The 21,513-nt window shown below is 52.4% G+C and overlaps 6 protein-coding genes across 6 annotated transcripts; 4 read left to right on the top strand and 2 right to left on the bottom strand.

Annotated features, from left to right (window-relative positions):
- Positions 1-48: 48 nt before the first annotated feature.
- N7447_003713 (mitochondrial-processing protease subunit alpha) lies at positions 49-1,894 on the top strand (the record flags this gene model as incomplete). Its single annotated transcript, XM_057227988.1, has 2 exons — positions 49-171; positions 242-1,894. Exons 1-2 carry the CDS (start codon positions 70-72, stop codon positions 1,892-1,894), a joined length of 1,755 nt encoding a protein of 584 aa, XP_057087329.1. The 5' UTR covers positions 49-69.
- Positions 1,895-2,142: 248 nt separating this feature from the next.
- Positions 2,143-3,253, top strand: N7447_003712 (mitochondrial import receptor subunit TOM22; the record flags this gene model as incomplete). The annotated part of the gene is made up of 3 exons (XM_057227987.1): positions 2,143-2,389; positions 2,623-2,912; positions 3,156-3,253. 3 exons carry the CDS (start codon positions 2,143-2,145, stop codon positions 3,204-3,206), a joined length of 588 nt encoding a protein of 195 aa, XP_057087328.1. The 3' UTR covers positions 3,207-3,253.
- A 661-nt stretch (positions 3,254-3,914) lies between these two features.
- Positions 3,915-6,158, bottom strand: N7447_003711 (uncharacterized protein; the record flags this gene model as incomplete). Its single annotated transcript, XM_057227986.1, has 5 exons — positions 3,915-4,004; positions 4,051-4,303; positions 4,370-5,186; positions 5,245-5,856; positions 5,924-6,158. The coding sequence occupies 5 exons, from the start codon at positions 6,156-6,158 to the stop codon at positions 3,915-3,917; spliced, it is 2,007 nt and encodes a 668-aa protein (XP_057087327.1).
- Positions 6,159-7,779: 1,621 nt separating this feature from the next.
- On the top strand, positions 7,780-9,529 carry N7447_003710 (putative MFS sugar transporter; the record flags this gene model as incomplete). Its single annotated transcript, XM_057227985.1, has 5 exons — positions 7,780-7,817; positions 7,870-8,210; positions 8,267-8,504; positions 8,559-9,082; positions 9,144-9,529. The coding sequence occupies 5 exons, from the start codon at positions 7,780-7,782 to the stop codon at positions 9,527-9,529; spliced, it is 1,527 nt and encodes a 508-aa protein (XP_057087326.1).
- A 1,574-nt stretch (positions 9,530-11,103) lies between these two features.
- N7447_003709 (uncharacterized protein) lies at positions 11,104-19,230 on the bottom strand (the record flags this gene model as incomplete). The annotated part of the gene is made up of 1 exon (XM_057227984.1): positions 11,104-19,230. The coding sequence occupies one exon, from the start codon at positions 19,228-19,230 to the stop codon at positions 11,104-11,106; it is 8,127 nt and encodes a 2,708-aa protein (XP_057087325.1).
- A 640-nt stretch (positions 19,231-19,870) lies between these two features.
- N7447_003708 (FAD-dependent oxidoreductase) lies at positions 19,871-21,244 on the top strand (the record flags this gene model as incomplete). Its single annotated transcript, XM_057227983.1, has 2 exons — positions 19,871-20,590; positions 20,651-21,244. 2 exons carry the CDS (start codon positions 19,871-19,873, stop codon positions 21,242-21,244), a joined length of 1,314 nt encoding a protein of 437 aa, XP_057087324.1.
- Between the last annotated feature and the right edge of the window lie 269 nt (positions 21,245-21,513).

Genomic DNA, 21,513 nt, shown 5'->3' with positions numbered 1-21,513 from the left:
CGGGTATATTCGGTGCAACAAAAAATACTGAATTGACCAGGCTGTTGCATTTGTACAGAATTAACCATCATGCGCCGCACAGCATTGCGGGCCATCGAGTCCACGAAGCCATTGACACGAGCTCCTCGCGCCGTGTCAAGAAGCTTCTCTACCATCAATGATTCGGCCAAGGTAAGAGAGTCCCGTTAGGCCCTACAACGTAAAGTTATATGTAACTGACAAATTGTTTATTTATCCGCAGGATCCCGCCGAGCTAGAACAAATCACCACACTTCCTAATGGAGTTCGCGTCGCCACGGAATCATTACCGGGTCCCTTCGCTGGTGTCGGAGTCTACGTCGATGCCGGATCTCGTTACGAAGATGAGAGCCTGCGCGGAGTTAGCCACATTATGGACCGTCTAGCATTCAAGTCTACCAAGGCGCGTACTGGAGATGAAATGCTTGAGATTCTTGAGTCCCTAGGCGGTAACATCCAGTGTGCCTCATCCCGGGAGTCATTGATGTACCAGTCTGCTAGTTTCAACTCGGCAGTTCCTACCACACTCGGTCTGCTTGCAGAGACCATCCGAGATCCCCTCATCACGGAAGAGGAGGTTATCCAACAGCTCGCAACAGCGGAGTACGAGATCGGCGAGATTTGGGCGAAGCCGGAACTCATCCTTCCGGAATTGGTGCACATGACTGCATACGCCGACAATACTCTCGGAAATCCGCTACTGTGCCCGGAAGAACGGCTAGGCGAAATCAACAAGGCAGTGGTGGAGCGCTATAGGGAACTTTTCTTCAACCCGGACCGGATGGTGGTTGCGTTTGCCGGACTGCCACACGGGGAGGCTGTCAAGCTCACAGAGAAATACTTTGGCGACATGAAGCCGAGAGACATCGGCAAGACCAAGGGTCCTGTACTGTCAGGCAGTGGAATCGAAACCACACTATCTGATTCCCGAACAGTCGCCCATGAAGGCCAGGTGCCGACCGTTCCTTCCTTCACACCCTCATCGACAATCAGCAGCCCCGCTGCTTCCGAAAAGACACACACTTCGCTCTTGTCGAAGCTTCCATTCCTCAAGAACCTCACTTCCTCCAAGAGCTCTTCAGTCGAGCCTCTCCACTCATCCCTAGTCGAGCCCCACGCGCTAAACCTCCGCCAACCTGCTCATTACACTGGTGGATTTATTGCACTCCCCTCGATTCCTCCGCCAGCCAGCCCCATGCTTCCTCGCCTAAGTCACATCCACCTTGCATTCGAGGCTCTCCCCATCTCCTCGCCTGATATCTATGCTCTTGCTACTCTTCAGACCCTCCTTGGTGGTGGTGGCTCATTCTCGGCTGGTGGCCCTGGAAAGGGTATGTACTCACGACTCTACACTAACGTGCTGAACCAGCACGGTTGGGTCGAGAGCTGCATTGCTTTCAACCACAGCTACACCGATAGTGGAATCTTCGGAATCTCCGCATCCTGCAGCCCAACCCGGATCACTGAGATGCTCGAAGTCATGTGCCGTGAGCTGCAGTCCCTGACTTTGGACACTGGGTACAGCTCGCTGCAAGCCCAGGAAGTCAACCGTGCGAAGAACCAGCTCCGTTCCTCGCTGCTCATGAACCTGGAGTCTCGCATGGTCGAGCTTGAGGATCTTGGACGCCAGGTGCAGGTCCACGGCCGCAAGGTCAGTGTCCGGGAAATGTGTCAGCAAATTGAGGCCCTCACTGTCGAGGACCTCCGCCGTGTGGCTCGCAAGGTCTTCGGTGGCCAGGTCCACAACGATGGTAAGGGCACTGGTAAGCCTACTGTTGTGTTGCAAGAGGGCGAGTTGGAAGGTTACAAGCTCCGCTCTTTCCCCTGGGAGGAGATCCAAGAGCGGATTTCCCGGTGGAAGCTTGGCCGGCGGTAAATATTAGATTACACGCCTCTGGTCTCTCGTGGATCTAAGGGTCATGTGGGTGAAGTGGTTGCATCTAGATGATGATCTGTAATTATAGACCATGGCCAGCATTTCCACTCTGTAGAATACACTTCTCTTCTAAAACAGGCTTTATATGAACACCTAGCCTTTCTCAGCTCTTACCTTTTTATCTACCTTTTTATTCATTCACCCATTCATCTTTTCATACTCATCACTTCCTAAGATCCTAAAAACAAATGACATCGTTGTCGGTGGGTCCAAGCTCTTCGCCGCTTTTCGGCAAAAAAGTCGGAGCGAAACCAGATCGACTTTCCATCATTCAACCATCACCTTTAACTAGATCCCCTTCGTCATCCTCATCCAAACCGCCCAAAATGGTCAAACTTACCGAAGTCGAAGACGAGCACTTCACCGACAAGCCCACTGCCACCAAGAACGACGCTCTCCTGGTCTCTGATGACGAGGATGACTACTCAGACACTGGTTAGTACCGAATCCCGAACGCCCATACCTAGACGGAACTCGCATCGCGTCATTGTCATTTGCATGGGGAATTGATTCGATGGGAGGATACCCTGGTCCCTGGATTTCCTCATATCGTCCCAGTTTCCAATTCCAACCCCCCAACAACGCGACCTCGAAACCGCAGAAATGAACACATCAGTCGCAAATAAACATCAAGAACCTTATCTGACATGGATTCCAATGAACAACAGACTCTGAGATCTCCGACGATGAGGATGTCGAGCTCGAGGCCGAGTCAGTCTACGAGCGTATCGCCGCTCTGAAAGACATGATTCCCCCCTCCGCCCGCCGCACCGTCTCCAACACCGTCTCTTCCATCACAGACCTCACCAAGGCCAGCTTCTCATTCAGTGGCAAGGCCCTCTGGATTATCAGCACCAGTGCTTTCTTGCTTGGTGTGCCATTCGCCTTGGCCTACGCCGAGGAGGAGCAGTACATCCAGATGGAGCGCGAGCAGGGAATGATCAAGGGAGCTAACGAGGTATGTGTTTTGTTTTTCCTTCTGTCTCTGTCTTCTTTGTTTTATGGAAACTGCAACAATTCTCTTGATACCCAATTCGTGCTGTCATTTGCACAATTGACACCGTGTACATTGCCTCGGGTATTCGCACCTCGGCAATGTTCAAAATTCTCTTCTCAACACTATCATCACATCCGATTTTCGATCTCTTCACCGGAATCCTAGTTATTGAATTGTTATACTGACTATGATTCCTACTTGCAGATGCTCACCCCCGGCACCGAAACCGAGAAGGTTGCTCAACCCACTCTGTAAATTAATACCACCTCGGAAAGCAGAGAGATTGGAGAAGAATCCAGCGATACGATCGATCGCGAGACTTGGTGTCATGCAAGCAGCGTACCCAAGCGCGTGCCGGCTCGATTCTGTTACCTGGGATTTCCAATCGCCTATTTTGGCCAGATCTCAAAATACAGGACTATAAGCACTCGGAAGGAGTTGGTTTCCCGATTCTCTTCTTGTCTTGACTTGTTCGGATCTTTGTTATACTTCTTGTTTTTTTACTTCCTTTTTATCTCCTCGCATCTCTCATGCTCTCTGACATTTTGGCTCCGGCAGCTTATGCATGCATGTATTTGTACAACCCCAATCATCTTTCTTCCTGTTTCTCTATACCTCTTTTTTCTTCTCTCAATGTGCATGTCCAGGTAATGAAAAGGATGGGTTTGGTTATCTAATTTGCATTTTGTAGTCCTAGCCTTCTTACAGGGGCTAGATAAAGAAGGCCTACAAATACCTTAAAATTGGATATAGAAACAGGGGTTTCTTGAGTTAGCCAGCTTGCTGTTGCTATGCTGAGCTCGCCGGTCCTCGTAATAGGCTAGCTGGACATGACTGGGAATGTGCAAAGAAAAAATGGGTATCATTGTGAAAGGCTAAGCACCAGAGAAAGTTCGCAAAAGGAAAGCGACGTCATGAGACTAGTTATAAGGGTCGTAGTCTTTGTGGGAATTCATGATAAAGCTACTGGAGGAAAAATATTGACCCTTGGGTAAGCTGGCTCTTGGATATGACCATCTCATCATCCGTAGATCGACTAAATAATGGACAGGTCTGGTTAGTGTCATGAAAACGTCTTGAACCCGCAACAAGAACATACCTCTTTCTCACGGGCAGACTTGAGATTAATGTGGAAGTCACGCCAAAGCTTATCGACTTCACCACTTCCAGTCATGCTGTCGAGGACATCATTTGCATTCCGCGTCTTTCGCTTGACGCTCAGGTCATTTCGTCGGAGGATCTCATCGGCTTCCATGTGTCCCGTACGCTCGAGGAAGTCAATGACCCATTCATTGAGATGATAGCGCCAATGGGTGAGGGTGTGGGCGAGCTGGGCTCTCGCCTTGCATTGTCTGTTGAAACAAAGAAAACGGTTAGAGGGTCGTCTTTGATGAAACGATTGTCCAAATGAAACTTACTTTCCTAGGAAATACCGGACATTCTGGGGAGGAATGACATGGCCATCCCGGTCCCGTTCCTTTCCATCGTCTTCATTACTGGAATCCTCATTGTCGTCGCTGTCGTGATCTTCATCTTCCAGCGGCTCTAGCGTCTGTAGGGAATACGCCTTCCCGTAGAGCTTTACGTCACTAGAGGCAGGATGGCCAGAGCGCCTGCAAGCATCGCAGGGATGGTTTTCCTCCGTGGGGAAAGCAGCGATCTCGATGTGTGGCCGGGCCTGGAGGGCATAGACAAAACTAGAGTTCCAAACGGAGGAGATCAACTGGGAACCAGCCCGACCTTTGACTTCATCTTCCAGCTTCATGAATGCCATCTTGTACATGTCGTCAGAACGAGGGAAGGCTGGGTTGAGTTTGTTTTGCACCATCCAGCCAATGACATCGCGGAAGTATTCCTTTGGTTGCTTATATGCATGCCGGGTGAACTCGAAGGGGATCTCCTCGGTGGGAACGCCGAGGTCATGCTCATCTTCCAGGACGAAATCATCTTCGTACCGATCAAGGTTTTCGTTGGGATCGATGGCTGATTCTACGTCGCTGTCATCGTTGTGATGCCGCCAGAGACCACGACCAGAGGCACTGGCATCGGTGCCGGAACGTGTAATATCCTGCACATCTGAATCGTCTTCGTCTTCATCATCATCATCTTCTTCTTCTTCTTCGTCATCATCGGCTTTCACACCAGCACGTCTGCGGCGGAGGGCTTCAAGGTGCTTCATTCTCTTGTCTCGGGCAGATTCGACATTCCGGCCGCGAGTTCGACTTTTTTTAACAACTACGCATAGTTAGCATTGGGATAAATAAACGAGCCTCGTGCGCCAATTGATTCCTACCTGAATCCTGAAGGTCCTCCAAATCCTCTGCGATGTCGAGTCTGGCCTGTTTCGAGATGTGGCGGGGGGTTTGGGGAGCTTGAGGAGTCTCTTTCTCCTGTCCACGCCGGAGCCTCTTCACTGGCGACGAGGCCAATGGCTCATCTGAATCCTCATCTTCACTTTCGGATACTGCGGCTGGCCTTGCTACCCTACGCCTCTTGACGGTCGAGGGAGCCACTGACTCGTTTGAGTCATCGTCGCCGAATAGAACAGGTGAACTTGAAGAATGGCCACCTCGGGTAGACCTGCGCCTTTTGGCGACCGAAGAGGCCACAGGCTCATCGGAATCGCTGGAGTCAATCGGTGAGCTCGCGGCCTTTCGCTTGAGCGTTCGGCGCGGCCGGGAGAGCTCCTCCGAGTCAGAACTATTTGTCTTCTCAGCGTGTTTCTTTGAGTACTGCAAGGGTCGCTGTGATTTCTTCGAGTGGAATCTCTTTGTATCTTGTGTGTCCTCGAGCTTTGGTGGGCTGAGGACCACCACGCCGAGATTGTCAGGTGGCGCGGCTTGCTTTCTCTTCTGGGAGGCGGGGATGATAGGTTCGTCTAAGGATTCATTGTCCGATAGGTCTTCTATAAACAGTTATTTTTCTGGATCTTAGTTTTCGGGCTGCATTGATGAGAGAGAGCATCACCATACTTGCGGGTTTATCATTGGACCTCGTCTTGGTGGGGAGCTTCGGCCGTTCCTTCTCGGACGTAATCTCCGACTTGATTTTGGGAGCCTTAAGAGGACGGTATGTGCCCAAGCTTGGGTTGTCGTATATGAGTGTTGCATATCGGTTGCTTTCCGGGCTCACATCCGCTGAAGGCGAAGCGGTTGTAGGAGCAAAAGCAAGTCGCGTCTGCTTTTTCTTCGATTTGCGGGGTGGCATTGCGACTGAGGGTCAGAATAACAGAAGAGGCTGGATCAGAAGGCAGAATATTGGGTTCATATATTCAGATAGGTCATAGCAGAATCAAACAAATATGTTCAAAGAAGAATGAAGCTTGAGTTTGTCACGTCAGAGTGGGACCTTCGCTGTCGCGGATCGCGTTGAGAGAGCCACGAGAGCACGTGACCTATATACTTATAATATCAAATCGCCTTGAGAGCTTTGGATGAAGAAATATCTGTGGGATATATGCTTGGCATAAAGAGATATTTGCAAGAGGGTGGGCTTTTAGTAAAAAGGGTGAGACGAAAATAAGAGTAGCATATGGTAACTGCAAATGTTCTGATACTTCGCTCTAGTAGTGTACAGTGAATGGGGTAATTGATCACAAATATCTTTGAATATATGGATGTTACTCTGAAAATTTCATTCAAAGGAAACATAAGTCTACATGCAGCTATCTTGCGGAAGTTCCAATATCTTTTGAATAGTTCCTATAAGAAGAAACCACTATGTCTTCTATCAATTGCAAAGATTACTCAGACTATGCCCACATATATAAAGCTCTACATATTTCCGGAATACCTCTTCTTTATAGGTGCAACAGTCAATGGATGTTTCTATCCAAATCATGTTTCCTTTACCAGACTGTCGTTTTTGAGCCTGTCTTTGACAAAGAATAAATTTGAAGACATATCATCTATCCCCTGTTTTAGGTCTATTTCTTAGGTTGAAGACCAGCATGCATTATTGTCTTCCGCTTCTCCCCTTGTATCTATAAGAAAACATATTGGGGCAAGTACGGAGTACACATAGCTGAATAGACAGATGCCAAGAAAAAGGGTAATATCAACAGGATATAAGTAATAAAATGATGTTCTCGTAACTTGATCTACATCTCTCCAGGGGTTATACGGATAAACTCAGCCCTATCTACTCCGTACGGCCTGAAAGAATCACGGAAGTCCAGTCGCTTAATATCTCCTATTTGTTTTAGTTTAGCGCCATATGCTTCTCCAAGATCTTATTTCTACCGTATTCCTTCACCATTTCCCCTATTGGTGGAGTTGACTTTCTCCCAAGCCACTGTCATTCAGCCCGCCGATTCGTGGAAACTTGTAAACTTCATATCGCCGGAACAAAAGCTTGAAAAATATCCTCGAACCCCAGATCACTATTACCCCAGGTCCGGCACACGCATTTGCGAAAGCTTCAAGCCAATGGAAATCGAATAGGCGAGAGATACGCTTTGCCCATGTGCCATTGACTTCAGATACCCCACCACTCAGCGATCTTGGAGACCAAGGCTGCCCGTTATCCAAATGCCAAAATAATCTTAGCGTATCCGGGGTTGTTGATTCTGGGGATGGTCTGATCCACATGTGGTCTCTTCGCTCACATGGGCTAGGTTTTAGTTTCGCCCCCGGAATATACCCTAATCTTGACTTGTTATATAGTTGCGATCCCCACCCACTCATGTGTACCCCTGGAGTGTACTCATCTTTAACTGTTCTCCCACATTATTCAAGGGCTACAGTTGATCCTCTGCCCATCTCTTTTTTAAAAACATATTGGTGGAGCTTGAACCTCATTGTTAAATAGTCCCACCATCATCATCAGAATGGGTCTTTCAATGAGCCGCAAGAGAGCGTACAATTGGTTAGTACACAGTGATCTACCCCGAAGAATATACTCTAATCCGACGGTCTAGGTACATCTCTTGTGTTGCAGCATCATGCATGGTGCTCTACGGCTACGATGCATCTGTGTTTAACTCCGTCCAGGGTTCCAAGAACTGGCTGGCTTGGATGAACAACCCCAATGCCAATACAATCGGCTCAATTAATACAGCATACACGGTCGGCGCTATCTTTGGTGGTTTCTTCCTGGGAGGACCATGTGCAGACTTCCTGGGCCGCAAGCTTGGAATGGCCATTGGCTGTATTTTGGTCATTATGTCCACCTTTATGCAAACATTCGCCCCTCGCCATAATCTTGCTATCTTCCTTGCAGGTAGATGCATCATTGGTATTGGCCAGGGTATTGCATTGAGTAAGTCTTGTTAATTGCGTAGCTTCAAATGCGTGAACTGACAGAATTACTTGCAGCTGCTGGCCCTATCTACATTGGTGAATTGGCCCCTGCAGAGATCCGTGGCAAGATCATGACCTTCTGGCAGATGTTCTACTCTGTTGGATCGTTCATCTGCTTCTGGGTTAACTTTGCCTGCACCAAGAATGTTGACAAGTTGGGCGAGTGGGACTGGAGATTGGTTGTTATTTTCCAGCTTTTAGTTCCTGTTATCATCCTTGTCCTCCTGCCCACTATTCCCGGCAGCCCTCGTTGGTAAGTCCCCGTTGGCATTTCCCATCAATTCCGAGTAATCCTGACCATCAATAGGTATGTTCAGAGAGGTAACAACATCGAGAAGGCTCGCGAAGCTCTGCAAAGAGTTCGTGATACTGAGGAGGAAGTCGAGCAAGAGCTGATGGAGATCCGTGAGGCCATCGAATACGAGAGGGAAGCGATCTCTAGCAATTACTCTGCTCTCTGGAAGGATAAGTCTCTCCGAAAGCGCATGGGTCTAGCTCTGGTCCTCAACGCCGGCCAACAGGTCACCGGACAAGGCTCGCTCAACTCATACTCTACCAAGATCTACCAGAAGGTGTTTACCAGCGACAGTCAGATTGCTCTGATCAACGCTCTGAATGCCACCTTTGGAATTTTCTTCACCCTGAACGCCGTCTGGATTATTGATCGTTTCGGAAGAAAATTCCTTCTGATTGTCGGAGGTATCGGTATGGGTCTTTGCATGATTATTGTCTCTACTGTGGAAACGCAAACACCAGAACTCGCCGACGGATCCAAATCGACACCTGTCGGTATATCGATTGTGTTCCTCATGTTCTTGTTCATCTTCTTCTGTAGGTTTTCTCTATTCACTACACTCCCTACAAAAGGAACTCTACTAACAACATCTTCCAGACAAACCATCTTGGGGCGCAACAGTATGGATCTGGACATCCGAGATTTTCTCAATGAACGTCCGTGCCCAGGCCGTGGGCATGGCATCGCAGACGCAGAATGTCGCCAACGCTATTGTTCAACAATTCTTCCCGCTTTTCCTCGAAAACGAGGGCTTCTTCGCCTTTTACATGTTTGCCGCTATCAACTTCCTGCTTGCTGTCTTTGTTTGGTTCCTTATTCCGGAGACCAAGATGGTTCCTCTTGAGGAGATCGATATCCTGTTTGGTGGTGCCAACCATGTTACCCAGGGAGAGGAGGTGATGGCACAGCAGAAGGGAGCTCGTGTGAGGGATGAAGAAAACGAGAAGGCTGACACTGTCACTGTGGAGCATGCTCGAAGCTAGGTAATCTGTGTTTACATGCTATGATTTTGGTATACTAATTGCGATGTTTGTGCCTGAAAATGTTATAAGCCATACAGACTTGTATTTAGCAAGAAGTCTTTAATGCAAGCGCGCTGAGCGCGCTTTATGAAGTCCGTTTACTTGTTAGTTTTCTGCTTATTATGTTGTTGGATAATCTCATTCCCCATTGCTTGCTAGTAGACCGAGGGATTGTTTGCTAGATCTAGGATATAAGTACTCTTTTTTTTTTTTTTCATAGCGTGATGAACAAAGACTTCTTCTCTCTCCAGCCGGTAGCTACAACAGGTCATGTGGCCCTTTTCTTATCCCTAATTCCATCAACAGTAGCACTTCAAATTTCTATGCCTTCGATAGGAGTCATCAAAATCCATCGACAATTCATCGAGATCGAAGTTTATCTATTGCAACACCGTCAGAGTGCCCTTTTTCAAAAGCCGAACCCCCCTTTTTAAATTATTTATCAAGAGAGAACTAGATCATTTGCATTACTATGGCAGTGCCGCAGACCCAACAGCTGGACAACAGCAACTGGCATGGAGAAGAATATGTCGTTATCGACCAATCAGTCGGACTCCCAGGATTAGAAGCTTCAACCTCAAGATTACACCACCTCTGAAAGAAAGAGAGGACTTGCACATGTGGATTGACAAAATCGAGAGGATCTTGCAATGCCACAACTTACACCATTTGATCAACAAGAATAGCCCATGGCCGATGAGACGAATCACGAATGGCTAGTAGAAAACCCTTTCGAAACGTGTACAAAGTTGGTTGTCTGGCAGTCTAGATAACAAGCTTATGCAAGAGATCAATAGTCGAGGAAATCCGGCGGATTTTGCCGATGAACTCATGGAGGAGATCAAGAAGCATATGAAAGTAGAGAGGCATAGCGCTTTAAAGGCGGCTATGACCAGCTTCCAAACAATCTCACGGAACCAATTTCCAACCAGTGAAGAGTTAATTGAGACTCTCAAGACTCTCAAAACACGATACATAAGCTTCACGAATCTTAGGGCAGCGATCCCCCCATAATGCACTTTGGTCGGGTTATTTGGGACCGACGTTTGTGGAGATCCAAGGTAAAATTACCTTGTATCCGATCCGGGGGTTTTAGTACTGTAACCGACCGGGGTATATGGCTCCGGTATTTGACACCACATAAAAACTAAAGTAATTATAGTTATGGGGCCTAGAGGCGCCATATCTGACATTTGACAACAGCTTTTGGCCCGATCCCTCAGACACAAAATCTAACACGTGACCGCATGGCATCTCTCTGGAACCAACGTCACGGTCAAGACGCATGAATCTCATCTAGAAAGCCATATCAACTCAAAGATCTCGACGAATGAAGTGGACCTATTTTTCTGCTACTATTCACTGGTATATCCAAATTCATGATTTCCATATATTATACTACTTTTAAGAACAACAATCTGGGCGGTTTTTCCATACTCCAGCCAGTCCAAACGCCAAATCAATCAAGCAAGAAAAAAAAAAAAAAAAAAAGAACAAAGAAAACAAAAATCCCTCCGGATCGCTCATATGATCGTTTATTTCAGATACCCCATGGCCTTCCAGGATGCCACATAGGCCCGCGCGATGTCAGCATTCACGGGCCCTTCGGCAGCCATGGTGGCCGAGTGCTCTTTCGCTTTTTCGGTGTCGAGGATTATGCCACCGCAAGACATGCGCTCAAAGTGGCCGTCGAGGAAGTCGACGAGGCGGGCAGCTGGGTTCTCGTCGGCGGACAGTGGCGAGCGGCGAACGCGGGTGATCCAGTCAGCGTAGGGGATGATGTTTTGAGGAGGGATGTTAAGGGCTGCAGCCAGCACCAGGGACATGTCCTCCCACGGCTGGCCAACCGGGTTGTCAATATGATAGATGGGGTAAGCTGCATCGCTGTCATTTTCCAATTTCAACAAGTCCACCATGACGCTGGCGCTGCGGTCGACGGGCAGCCACTGCAGGGTACCATGCAGGTCGGGCCACGCGCGTAAAGCCTGCGCACTCTTAACCAAGAAGGCAAAGTGCTCAACTGGGTTCCAGAAGCCGCTGCTGCTGGAGCCGGCGATCTGGCCTGGGCGCGTGACGGTCGCGCGGAACAGCTGCGGGTGGCGGTGCAGTGTCTCGTCGAGCATGCGCTCGTGCACCCACTTGCCCTCTGGGTAGCCGCCGGGCATGACGGCGGCCATGGACACGCGGTCTTCGGTGATATGTGGTCCGGTGGATGTATCCGCGTAACCGACCACGCCGATCGAGGACACAAACTGGAAGCCGACGCGTGTCTTTGGCTTTCCTAGAGCTATCTCCCGAGCTAGGTCTAACAGGTTGCGCATGGCCTGCAGCTGCGGTTCGAAGCCCTTTAGGGGCCGTGTACCGCTCATGGGCCAGGCGTTATGCACAATGTGGGTGACATGCGCGGCCAGCCAGGCGTATTCTTCAGTGGGTAGGCCGAGTTGCGGCTTGGCCGTGTCAGTCTCGTAGACGCGCAGCTTTTTCTGCTCGGTGGGTGACAGGGTAATGCCCCGTGACGAAAAGGCCTCGGCTTGGCGCTGATGGGCCGGGACGCTGGAGTGACGGTTTACGCAGACGACAGTGGCGACGTCAGGGCGCTTAGCAAGGGTCTGTACAAGGTGGGCGCCGAGGCTGCCGGTGGCGCCGGTGACGATAACCACAGCGGGAGTAGAAGTGGTAGAGACGTCGATGACTGCGGATTCGAGAGCCGGTATCGCCCAGCCGGCTGTGTAGGAGGCCACAAGTCGTTCGGCATCGGCCTCACGGGCTGCTACGTCGCCTCTATCAACCACCTTGATTTCCTCCACGGATGCCACAGATGCTGGGAGACGAGCCTTCGGCTCTCCAGAGGCCAAGGCAATGATGACCTTCTGGAAGGCGTTCTCGGGCCGGTTGCCGTCGGTCCAGTCGACGTGACCGAAGCCGGCGGCATGTAAAGCGCGCTCCCAGTGTTCAGTGGGCACGACGGCGTGGGTGCGGCCATCGTCGAAGAGCCACCAGCCCTCGAGCAGGCCGAACACAATATCCATACCCGGCACACACTCAGTCATCTCGAGAATCATAAGGAAGCCATCAGGACGGAGGGCCAGGTGCACGTTTTGAGTTGACACAACCAAGTCGTGGGTGGCGTGAATGGCATTGCTGGCCAGAACTAGATGCTGTCCCAGGAGCTCCGCAGCTGGTGGCTTCTCGATATCATGCACGGCAAAGCGCATAAATGGGTACTGCTTGGCGAACTTACGGCGCGCATTGGCCACCATGGACGGTGACAAGTCAGTGAAGGTATACTCAACAGGAATCCCTAGGGACGCCAGAACTGGAGCCATCACATTCGTTGTACCACCAGTACCGCCACCCATTTCGAGAACTTTCAGGGTCTCGCCGGGCTGGGGCACACGCCTAGATAATTGGGTGATAACCTCTGCCATCTGCTGGTAGTGCATGCGGTTGAAGCCGTAGTCACAATACATGGCCTGGACTAGCTGACGGCCCTCGGCGCTGCCGAAGATAACGCGAATGCCGTCCGTGGTGCCACTGAGCACACCGGCTAGGTTCTTACCGGCGTAGTAGGCTAGGCGATCGGGGATAGCGGACTCTGAGTGCGCGGCGACCATCTCCTCGAGCAGGGCGGCGCTGGTCTTGCGCGGCACAGCTATGTGTGTGCGCGTGATCTGGCCCGTCACTGTGTCGATATCGATCAGGTGTGCATCACGCTCAAGGAAGCCATAAACAAACTCCATCATGCGGCCGTGCTGTGGCAAGAACGCAACGCGGTCCAGCAACTGCCCCGGGGCGGCCGTCCGCAGCGGCGACCCGAGCTGGTCAAAGGCCTCGACGATCAGGGCTGTGCAGAGTTTGCTACTGCCGGCCAGGCTGACGCGGACAATGCTGTCAAGGCCAAACTCGCGGATCTTATCATCAGTCGTCAGCTTGACCTGGCCGAAGCACTCGAGGATGTCGGAGCGGGAGAGGGTTAGGTTACTGGTGGCTGGACCGACTGGTAGCGAGGCGGGCTTAACGAAAGAAGACGCCTCTTCTGGGTCTGGTGTGGTGATGTCAGAGGCCGTGTCGTCGTTCTCATCCGATGGCGTGATGAGTTCTGCCGCGGAGTCGCTGTCAGTGTCATCTGACTCTTGCTCAACAGCGTCTTCCCCGGTGTCTCCCCCGATCTTGCTCAACCCATTTGCAACGCAGGCGACAAACTGGCCCAGACTGGTGGCTTCCATCATCTCGCCGTGATCGAGGGTAAATTTGAATGTGTTCTCGACCTCGCGGGCCAGCTCCATGCCCATCAGCGAGTCGATGCCTAGGTCGGCCATCTCGCTGTCGAGGGTCATTTCGCTGGGGTCGACACCGGAGACATTGGCGACCAGGTTACACACATCCTCGGTGATGTCGCGAGTCTTTTTCTTTGCTTTCTTAACCTTGACAGCAGTCTTGACGGCTTCGAGGGCAGCAGCAACTGCAATTGGGGGAGCAGCAGTAGAACTAGCAGCCGGAACAGACGCTACCACTGCCTGCTTTCGAAGGAACTTTTGATCCATCGTAAAGCGTGAGAGGATCTTACTCATAGACGCCTTGGGTACGCGTGCGTACTGCAGGCCCAGCATGACGTCGCTCAGCGCGCCGGTGGCTGCGTCAAAGACAAAGATGTCGCTTATGCAGGCCTTGTCGGACTGGCGCGTATGGCGCGCAAGGACGTGCCAGACGCCGGGACCGTTCTCTTTACCGGAAATCTCCGAGAGAGCCTTTGGCGATCGCATTAGGAGCTCACAGCTGGTGGCGATGAACATCTCGCCCGGTGGCAGGTCGTCGGTCAACAGATTAACATAAATCCCCGCGACCTGGCCGAACGAGTCGCCCATGGGCACGTCAAGCCAGGTGTGGCCCTCGTGGCGTTTGTGAATAACACCAGCGCTCTCGCCAGGGCGGCCGACGATGTACTTCACGCCGCGGTAGACCGGCCCGAAGTCGACAATGTCGCTGAAGGCGCGATAGACGTTGCGGCCGTGTAGCATCTCGACACCTTCGTCGTCGAGATTGAGCTTAAGTAGGGACTGACACTGCGCGTGGCTGACCAGACGCTCGTAATGGCCAAACTGTTGTAGATATGAGGTGTCGGTTGGCGCGCGCATGCGTATCACGGCCTCGGCGTGGACCTGGGAATCGCCGTTGCTGGCCACACTGTGTAGGCTCAACTGCCATTTCATCTCGGCTTTGTCCAGCGGCGACAGGTCCATGTAGAAAACACGCGTCGAGTCGGCACACACCGGTGCGTGGCTGATGAGATCGTGCACCGTGGGCGAATAACCAGCTGGTCGCCAGTCTAGATTAAGGCTGAAGAGAGCTTCGATGGCCATGTCGATCTCGAGCGTCGCCGGGCAGATGGGTGCAGTCTGGGCGATGACATGGGATGAAAATAGGCGTTGGTACGGATCTGAGGCTGTATTAATGCGGAAGCGGGCCAGTTTCTTATTCTTTTTGGGCTCCGGGTAGCCGATGAATGTCCAGATGGGGAGCGTCCGGGCGTCTTCTACTTGAGTGGTAGAGGCAGCTCCTATGGTATAACCCCCTGCTTCAATCATGGCCTGGGCTGCCTTGGTGACAACCTCCGTCGGCGACTTCACATCCAGCCAGTGACGCGACTTCTCGAACTGGTACGGTGGCAGCAGCAGCTGCATGTACTCGCGTGCCTGGGAAGGGTGGTGCAGCCAGAAGGACACGCGCAGGCCCTGCTTCCATAGCGCGACTGTGGCATCTGCGAGTCCGTCGAGGCCCTTTTCGGTGTTGGTGATGGATACAGCCTGGAAAGCGAGCGTGTCGGGGCTGGCGGAAGTAACTTGGGCCAATGCACGGCTCGCCATCACTGTGATCGTCGAGTTAGAGCCAGCTTCTAAGAAGATGGCCTGCGGGTGTTTCTTAGCCAGCCGCTGCACGGCGTGATTGAAGAAAACAGGCTGGCGCATGTGCGATGCCACGAAGGTCCAGTCTAGCGGGTCTGTTGAATCATGCTCAGTAGCCCGTTCGACCGGGATCACGGCGTCGTGGAAGGTCATGTCCCGGGCGACGTTTCCGAGTTCCCCAACTAGTTGCTCTACTAGGACCGAATGGAAGGCGTTAGTCACATTGAGTCGCTTGCTCTTTATACCGGCTCCGGAAAACTTGCTATTGCCAGCGAGAGTGGCAGCCACGGCGTCGATGGACTGCGTTGTCCCGGCTAGCGTGAAGCTGCGAGGACCATTATAACAGGCGATGCTGGCGGAGCCGTCGCTGGTAGTGTTAGCCGCCTTAAGCAGGTCATGCACAAGTGCCTCGTCTGCCTCGACTGCCATCATGGCTCCCGAGTCCGGCCCCCAGGCGTCGCGCACCAGCTTTGCTCGGCCAGCGACCAGGCGGACCGTGTCGCTGACGCTCAGCACGCCAGCCACACAGAGCGCTGTGATCTCACCGAAGCTGTGGCCCACAACTGACACGATCTTAGAGGCCAACCCGCAGTCCATCCACGCCCGGGCGCTGGCATACTGCACGGCGAAAAGCGCCGTCTGTAGCTGGACGATGTCGCGGATGGGTTCCCGCGAGAAGATGGCAGGGAAAATACTGGACAAGCCAATCGCCGTGACAGCCGCATCACAAGCGTCCAGATGCTGTCGCAAAACGGCGACGCCATCGTATAGTGCGCGGTCTAGCCCGACAAACGTCGAATTTTGGCCGCCGAAGCACAGCACGACCGGCCGTTCCGCCTTGGAAACTGTGATGCCGCTCGCGGTGGCTGTTTCTTTGGTAGCCGCGGCCGCTAGAGTAAGCTTGTCCTGCAGCTCCTCTAGCGACCGGCAGCTGAAGACTACCCCCTGCGGTAGGCCGGGGTTCGACTGCCGGGCCATGTTGAACGCGACATCGGCCAGTGTTGCTTGTTGGCCTCCGGTGTGGGAACGTAGGTACGGCGCTAGTGCTTTGCTGTAGACGGCGATGCTGCGAGCGTCGAATCCAGTGATCCAGAAGGGCTGGCGGGCTGTTACATCAGCTAGCAAGCGGTTGCCCGAGGTTGGGTTATGCGCTGAGTAGGCCAAGAGGAGACTGGCGTTAGACCCACAGGCGCCGTAGTTGTTGAGCAGCGCGACCTTGCGCTCAGCTGGCCATGGCCGTAACGCCGTCACCACCTCTATCATGTCGGCCGGCGATGCATGGATGTGCGGGTTCATGCGCGTGAAGCTGGCCTGTGGCGGGATAAAGTTGTCGCGCATCATCATGAGCAATTTCACTAGGGCGATCACCCCGGACGCTCCCTCTGTGTGGCCCACATGGCCTTTCACGGAGCCGATGACTACGGTGGTGTCGCGTAGAGGGCTGCTGACCGCCAGCTTAACACTTTCATACTCGGCCGGGTCGCCGACTGGCGTGCCGGTGCCGTGGGCCTCGACGACGGAAATCTCGGCCGGGTCGACGCCAGCCTTGCGAATCACGTCCTTGAACAGGGTCGACAGTGACGGCACGTTGGGTACGAACAACGGCGTGATATTGAGGTTCTGATACACCGCTGTTGCCCGGATCGTTCCCAGGATTGTGTTGCCGGCAGCCTCGGCGTCTGATAGCTTCTTGAGGAAGACGAAAGCGACGCCCTCCGCTCGGCAGTAGCCGTCGGCATCGGCGTCAAACGGCTTGCACTGTCCCGTCGGGCTCAAGAAGCTGCCTGCACTTAGGTTCTGTATCCATTGCAGGTTGGTCATGACGTTGACACCACCGACTAGCGCGGCAGTCGCTTCACCGGATAAAATATTACGGCAGGCAGTGTGCATCGCTACCGTCGACGATGAGCAAGCTGTATCAAACGTCATTGCCGGACCTGTCCACCCGAAAAAGTGCGCGATCCGGCCGGTAATGAAACTACGCAGGCCGCCCGTCGCTGTGAATGCGCTCGGCGCATGGGAGGCTATGTTTTGCTCGTAGTCGACGCCACACACGCCCAGGTAGCACCCGATGTGGTCCTCTTTCTCCGTTTTGGGCTCCGTGAAATATCCCGACTGCTCGACTGCCTGGTACGCCGCCTGCAGCGATAGCCGGCACTGAGGGTCCATGGCCTGCGACTCGCGTGGGCTGCGCTTGAAGAACTTGTGGTCGAAGGCATCTGCGTCACGCAGGAAGTTACCATAGTACTTTTTCCCATCTGCGTCTGCCGCATCCCGGAACAGCATGTCGTGCATCATCCGCTTCCGTGTGATCACCTCATGCTGCGATTTGCCTGTCTTCAGCATCGCTGCGAACTCCTCCAAATCCTCGGCGCCAGACACGTTGATGGACATGCCTACAATGGCAATGGCCTCCTCGGTGTCCCTTTCTCGTTCTACTGATGTAGGTAAAGCTTTGTCGGCTGAGATGGTTGCTGAAACGCCGGTAGTAGTGCCGTTGGCCGTAACTGTAGCCGTGGTTGCAGTAAGTGAGGCCTTTTGAACCTTCCGGCTCTCAATATAGCTCTCCAGCTCCTCGAAAACGGCTTGTTTCGGCCCAAACCGCCGCGTAATTGTCGGCGGAATGCACCGATCTAGTCCAAAAGCCACTAGCGATACCTCCTTCTGAGTCGATGCTGACACTGATAGCAGCTTCGACACTGTCCCGGCCCAGTTAAATTGCTGTGTCAAGATCGCTCGTAGCAACATTGCGGTGAGATCTGTCTCATCGGCTGAGACATGGGCCCCATCAGCCGAGTTGCTGTATGTGGGCAAGGCTAACTGGGCTGCTGTCGCCGCAAACTGAAGCTGGCCACCATACGAGTGGCATAGCTCGATTAGCGCATCCGCGTCCCGCTTCCGCTCCACCCCGGGAGCGTGCAGATGACCCTTGATCGTCAGCGGAACGGCCTTCACGCCGGCGGCCCGCAGTTTCCGCGCTAGCGTCGGCGCCAGGCGCTCTGATGTCGTCACTGTTGCTCGTGCCTCGTCAAACAACACCGATATATAAGCGTCTGGTGTTAGAGATGACACGATTCTCGCCATGTCGTCGCCTTGCTTGCTGCCGCTGCGCCACGCTGTCGCAAACGACACCGACCCGCCCTTGCCTTTGGCCTCGTCGCGAGCCTCCCGCGCGTCCACCACCGCGGCCATCAGCAGGCCGATGCGCACCGCCACCGCGCCGTATTTTTGGAACTCATCCATGTTGTGTGAGCTCGCCACCGCTACCGCGGCAATCAGGCCGGCGCAGAAGCCCAGGGTTTCCACTGGAGTGGTGCTTTGTTGTTGTTGTTGTTGTCGAACAAGTTCTGCTTGGAGGTCTTCGACAGCAACCTCACCCAACCGAAACTCCAGATACCGCCAGTACTGGTCCAGTTGGATGGCCACCATCAGAGGCCCGACTGCTACGCTGGGCAGCTCTGTCTCAGGCGCGATCAGGTCGCCCTCTGAGATACCGTTTCGCAGCCATGAGTCGAAGTCGCTTAGCTGCTCCGCACCCGGTACTGTGCCAGCCTCGGGGATCTTTTCCACCACGGCTGCCCAGTATTGTGGCAGTCCGGCCACGGCCTCTAGTATCCATTTGGCGTTGGGCCCACTGAGAAGTTGCTTTATTGGCTTTTCCAGTGACTTTTTGCTCTGTGTGCCGATGTGACCCCCGAACACGAAGGTCGTAGCCTTTTGCGCATCCCCCACAGAAGAGGGGATAGAAGATGTAGTCATTGTAGTGTAGGTAAGGTGTGTAGCTGACTAGGTACTCAACCACTGAAAATAAATTCAGGTCAACCCGAGTTCTTATGAATCACTTGTATGATTCTATACTCGAGATATTACATTTGGACTCATACATCCTTGTACGTTATACAATAGCCCTAAATTCGTTTGCTATCGGAGATAGGCAACTTTGCCTGCGGACTTACCTTCCACTTAGAGATAGGCTTCAATTCAGGCGCTTCATAGCTGAATAGAAGCCCGTTTTTATCTTTTATCCGAAAGTCCGCATTGTAGTTCTGAAACAATCTATTAGGGTTGTATTAGAAATAGTACAGGGCTAGGCACTTTGTAGATCCACGAGTAAGCCCTGTAGGAGAATAGAAACTCCGCCTTGGATGCAATGGTCCTCCAGACACAGTCAGCAATAAGCTGTACAATCTTCATTGTCGTTTTTATTATTGACATACAGTATTTTTGGGTGCCATGTTTCGAAAAGGCTAATGGTGCAATAGGCAGGACTGTGCACGAAAATACGTAACTATACGCTAGCCACCATATTTACATCTACACATGTATCAAGGTGCTATTCTTTTCTAGAATTGGTCACATAAATTATATTTTATCATATCCAATTGGCGTGACCAACATCATGGCAAGCAACAACAGCACTACGTCCTCTCTTGAGGTAGCCATTGTAGGTGGTGGCATCATCGGTGTCATGACAGCTCTTGGCCTGATAAACCGAGGCATCAAAGTGACCATTTACGAGCGCGCCTCCAACTGGCACGAGATCGGCGCTGGGTTCTCTTTCACTGGCGTAGCCCAAGAGTGTATGCGGCGCCTAGACCCTGGCATACACGACGTGCTGAGCCGCATCAGCCAGAAATCGGACCCCGACAACGCAAGCACGAGCTACTGGGATGCCTATCACCCGCAGACAAAGCAGGAGGCCGAGGATGAATCGACATCACTGCTCTTCCAAATGCCGGGCAACAAGCTCGCATTCTGGGGCTGTGTGCGCTCCCACTTCCTGCTAGGCATGGCCGCCCTGCTACCTGATGGCGTGGCCAAGTTCGGGAAGCAACTTGTGAGCTACGACGATGACGACGCGAATGTTACAGTCGTCCTCCGTTTTGCTGACGGCAGCACGGCGGAGGCACACGCTGTGCTTGGATGCGACGGCATCCACTCGACTACCCGAGAAGTGCTTCTCGGTGCCAATCACCCGGCCACCCATCCCAGCTACACCCATACGGTTGCCTACCGAACGATGCTGCCCATCGACGCCGGCATCGCTGCCCTCGGTAAGGCCAAGGCAATGAGTGGCTGTATGCACTGTGGTCCCAACGCCAACATGATGTCCTACCCCGTCAGTATAACGAATTGATTTCCAGCCATATAAAGTCATGCCAGCTAACATCTGCAACAGGTAATGAACGCAACGCTCCTGAATGTCGCCTTCTTTGCCCACGAGTCCTCAGAGTTCCCCGACCCCGAGAAAATGACGGCTCCGGCCACACGCGACGAGCTCGAGCGTCTCGTGGTTGGCTGGGGCCCGCACTTTGTTGACATTGCGAAGTGCTTCCCAGAAAACATGGTCAAATGGGGGATCTTTGACATGGACAAAAACCCGGCGCCAACGTATGCTCGCAGCCGCGTCTGTCTTGCCGGTGACGCTGCTCATGCCAGCAGTCCGTTCCAGGGTGTCGGTGCCTGCATCGGTGTCGAAGACGCCCTTGTGCTTTGCGAGGCTTTGGCTACGGTGCAGCCCAGAAGTAGTGGCGGTAATGACCAGAGAGAAGCCATTGTACACGCACTGCAGGCTTATAGCCAAGCAAGAATGGAGCGTGGAAAGTGGGTTGTGCGCAGCTCGCGTGAGATGGGCCAAATGTACCAGTGGCGATATGGTCCGACAGGGCGGGATGCTGAGAGGAGTAAATTGAAGCTTGAGCGAGCCTCCCGAATTATATGGGACTATGATGTTGAGAAGATGGTAACAGAGATCAAAGCTGCGGCTGCTTAATGTGCATTCTGTTCTGGGCGAGAATATAGATCTAATATCACAACATTCAAGTACAGAGACAACTCATGTAAGACTAGAGCGTGTATCTGAAATCAGCGCTGTGAAAAGACTTGGGACCCTAATTTATTTGTAAACTACAAAGTAAACCAGCAATGATATAACTACCGTTCACGTTTTACTTTTTGCCAAAACGATGTCAATGACAGATAGTTCCATTTCCAGACAAAGTATTAATCCAAAGAGTTAAAATACTTTTGTCATAGCAACGA

The sequence above is a fragment of the Penicillium robsamsonii genome, assembly GCF_028829455.1.
Source record: "Penicillium robsamsonii strain IBT 29466 chromosome Unknown utg000002l_segment0_segment0, whole genome shotgun sequence".
NCBI lineage: Eukaryota > Fungi > Ascomycota > Eurotiomycetes > Eurotiales > Aspergillaceae > Penicillium > Penicillium robsamsonii.
Note: the sequence above shows the minus strand (reverse complement) of the source record. Positions and strands in the feature narration are given on the sequence as shown.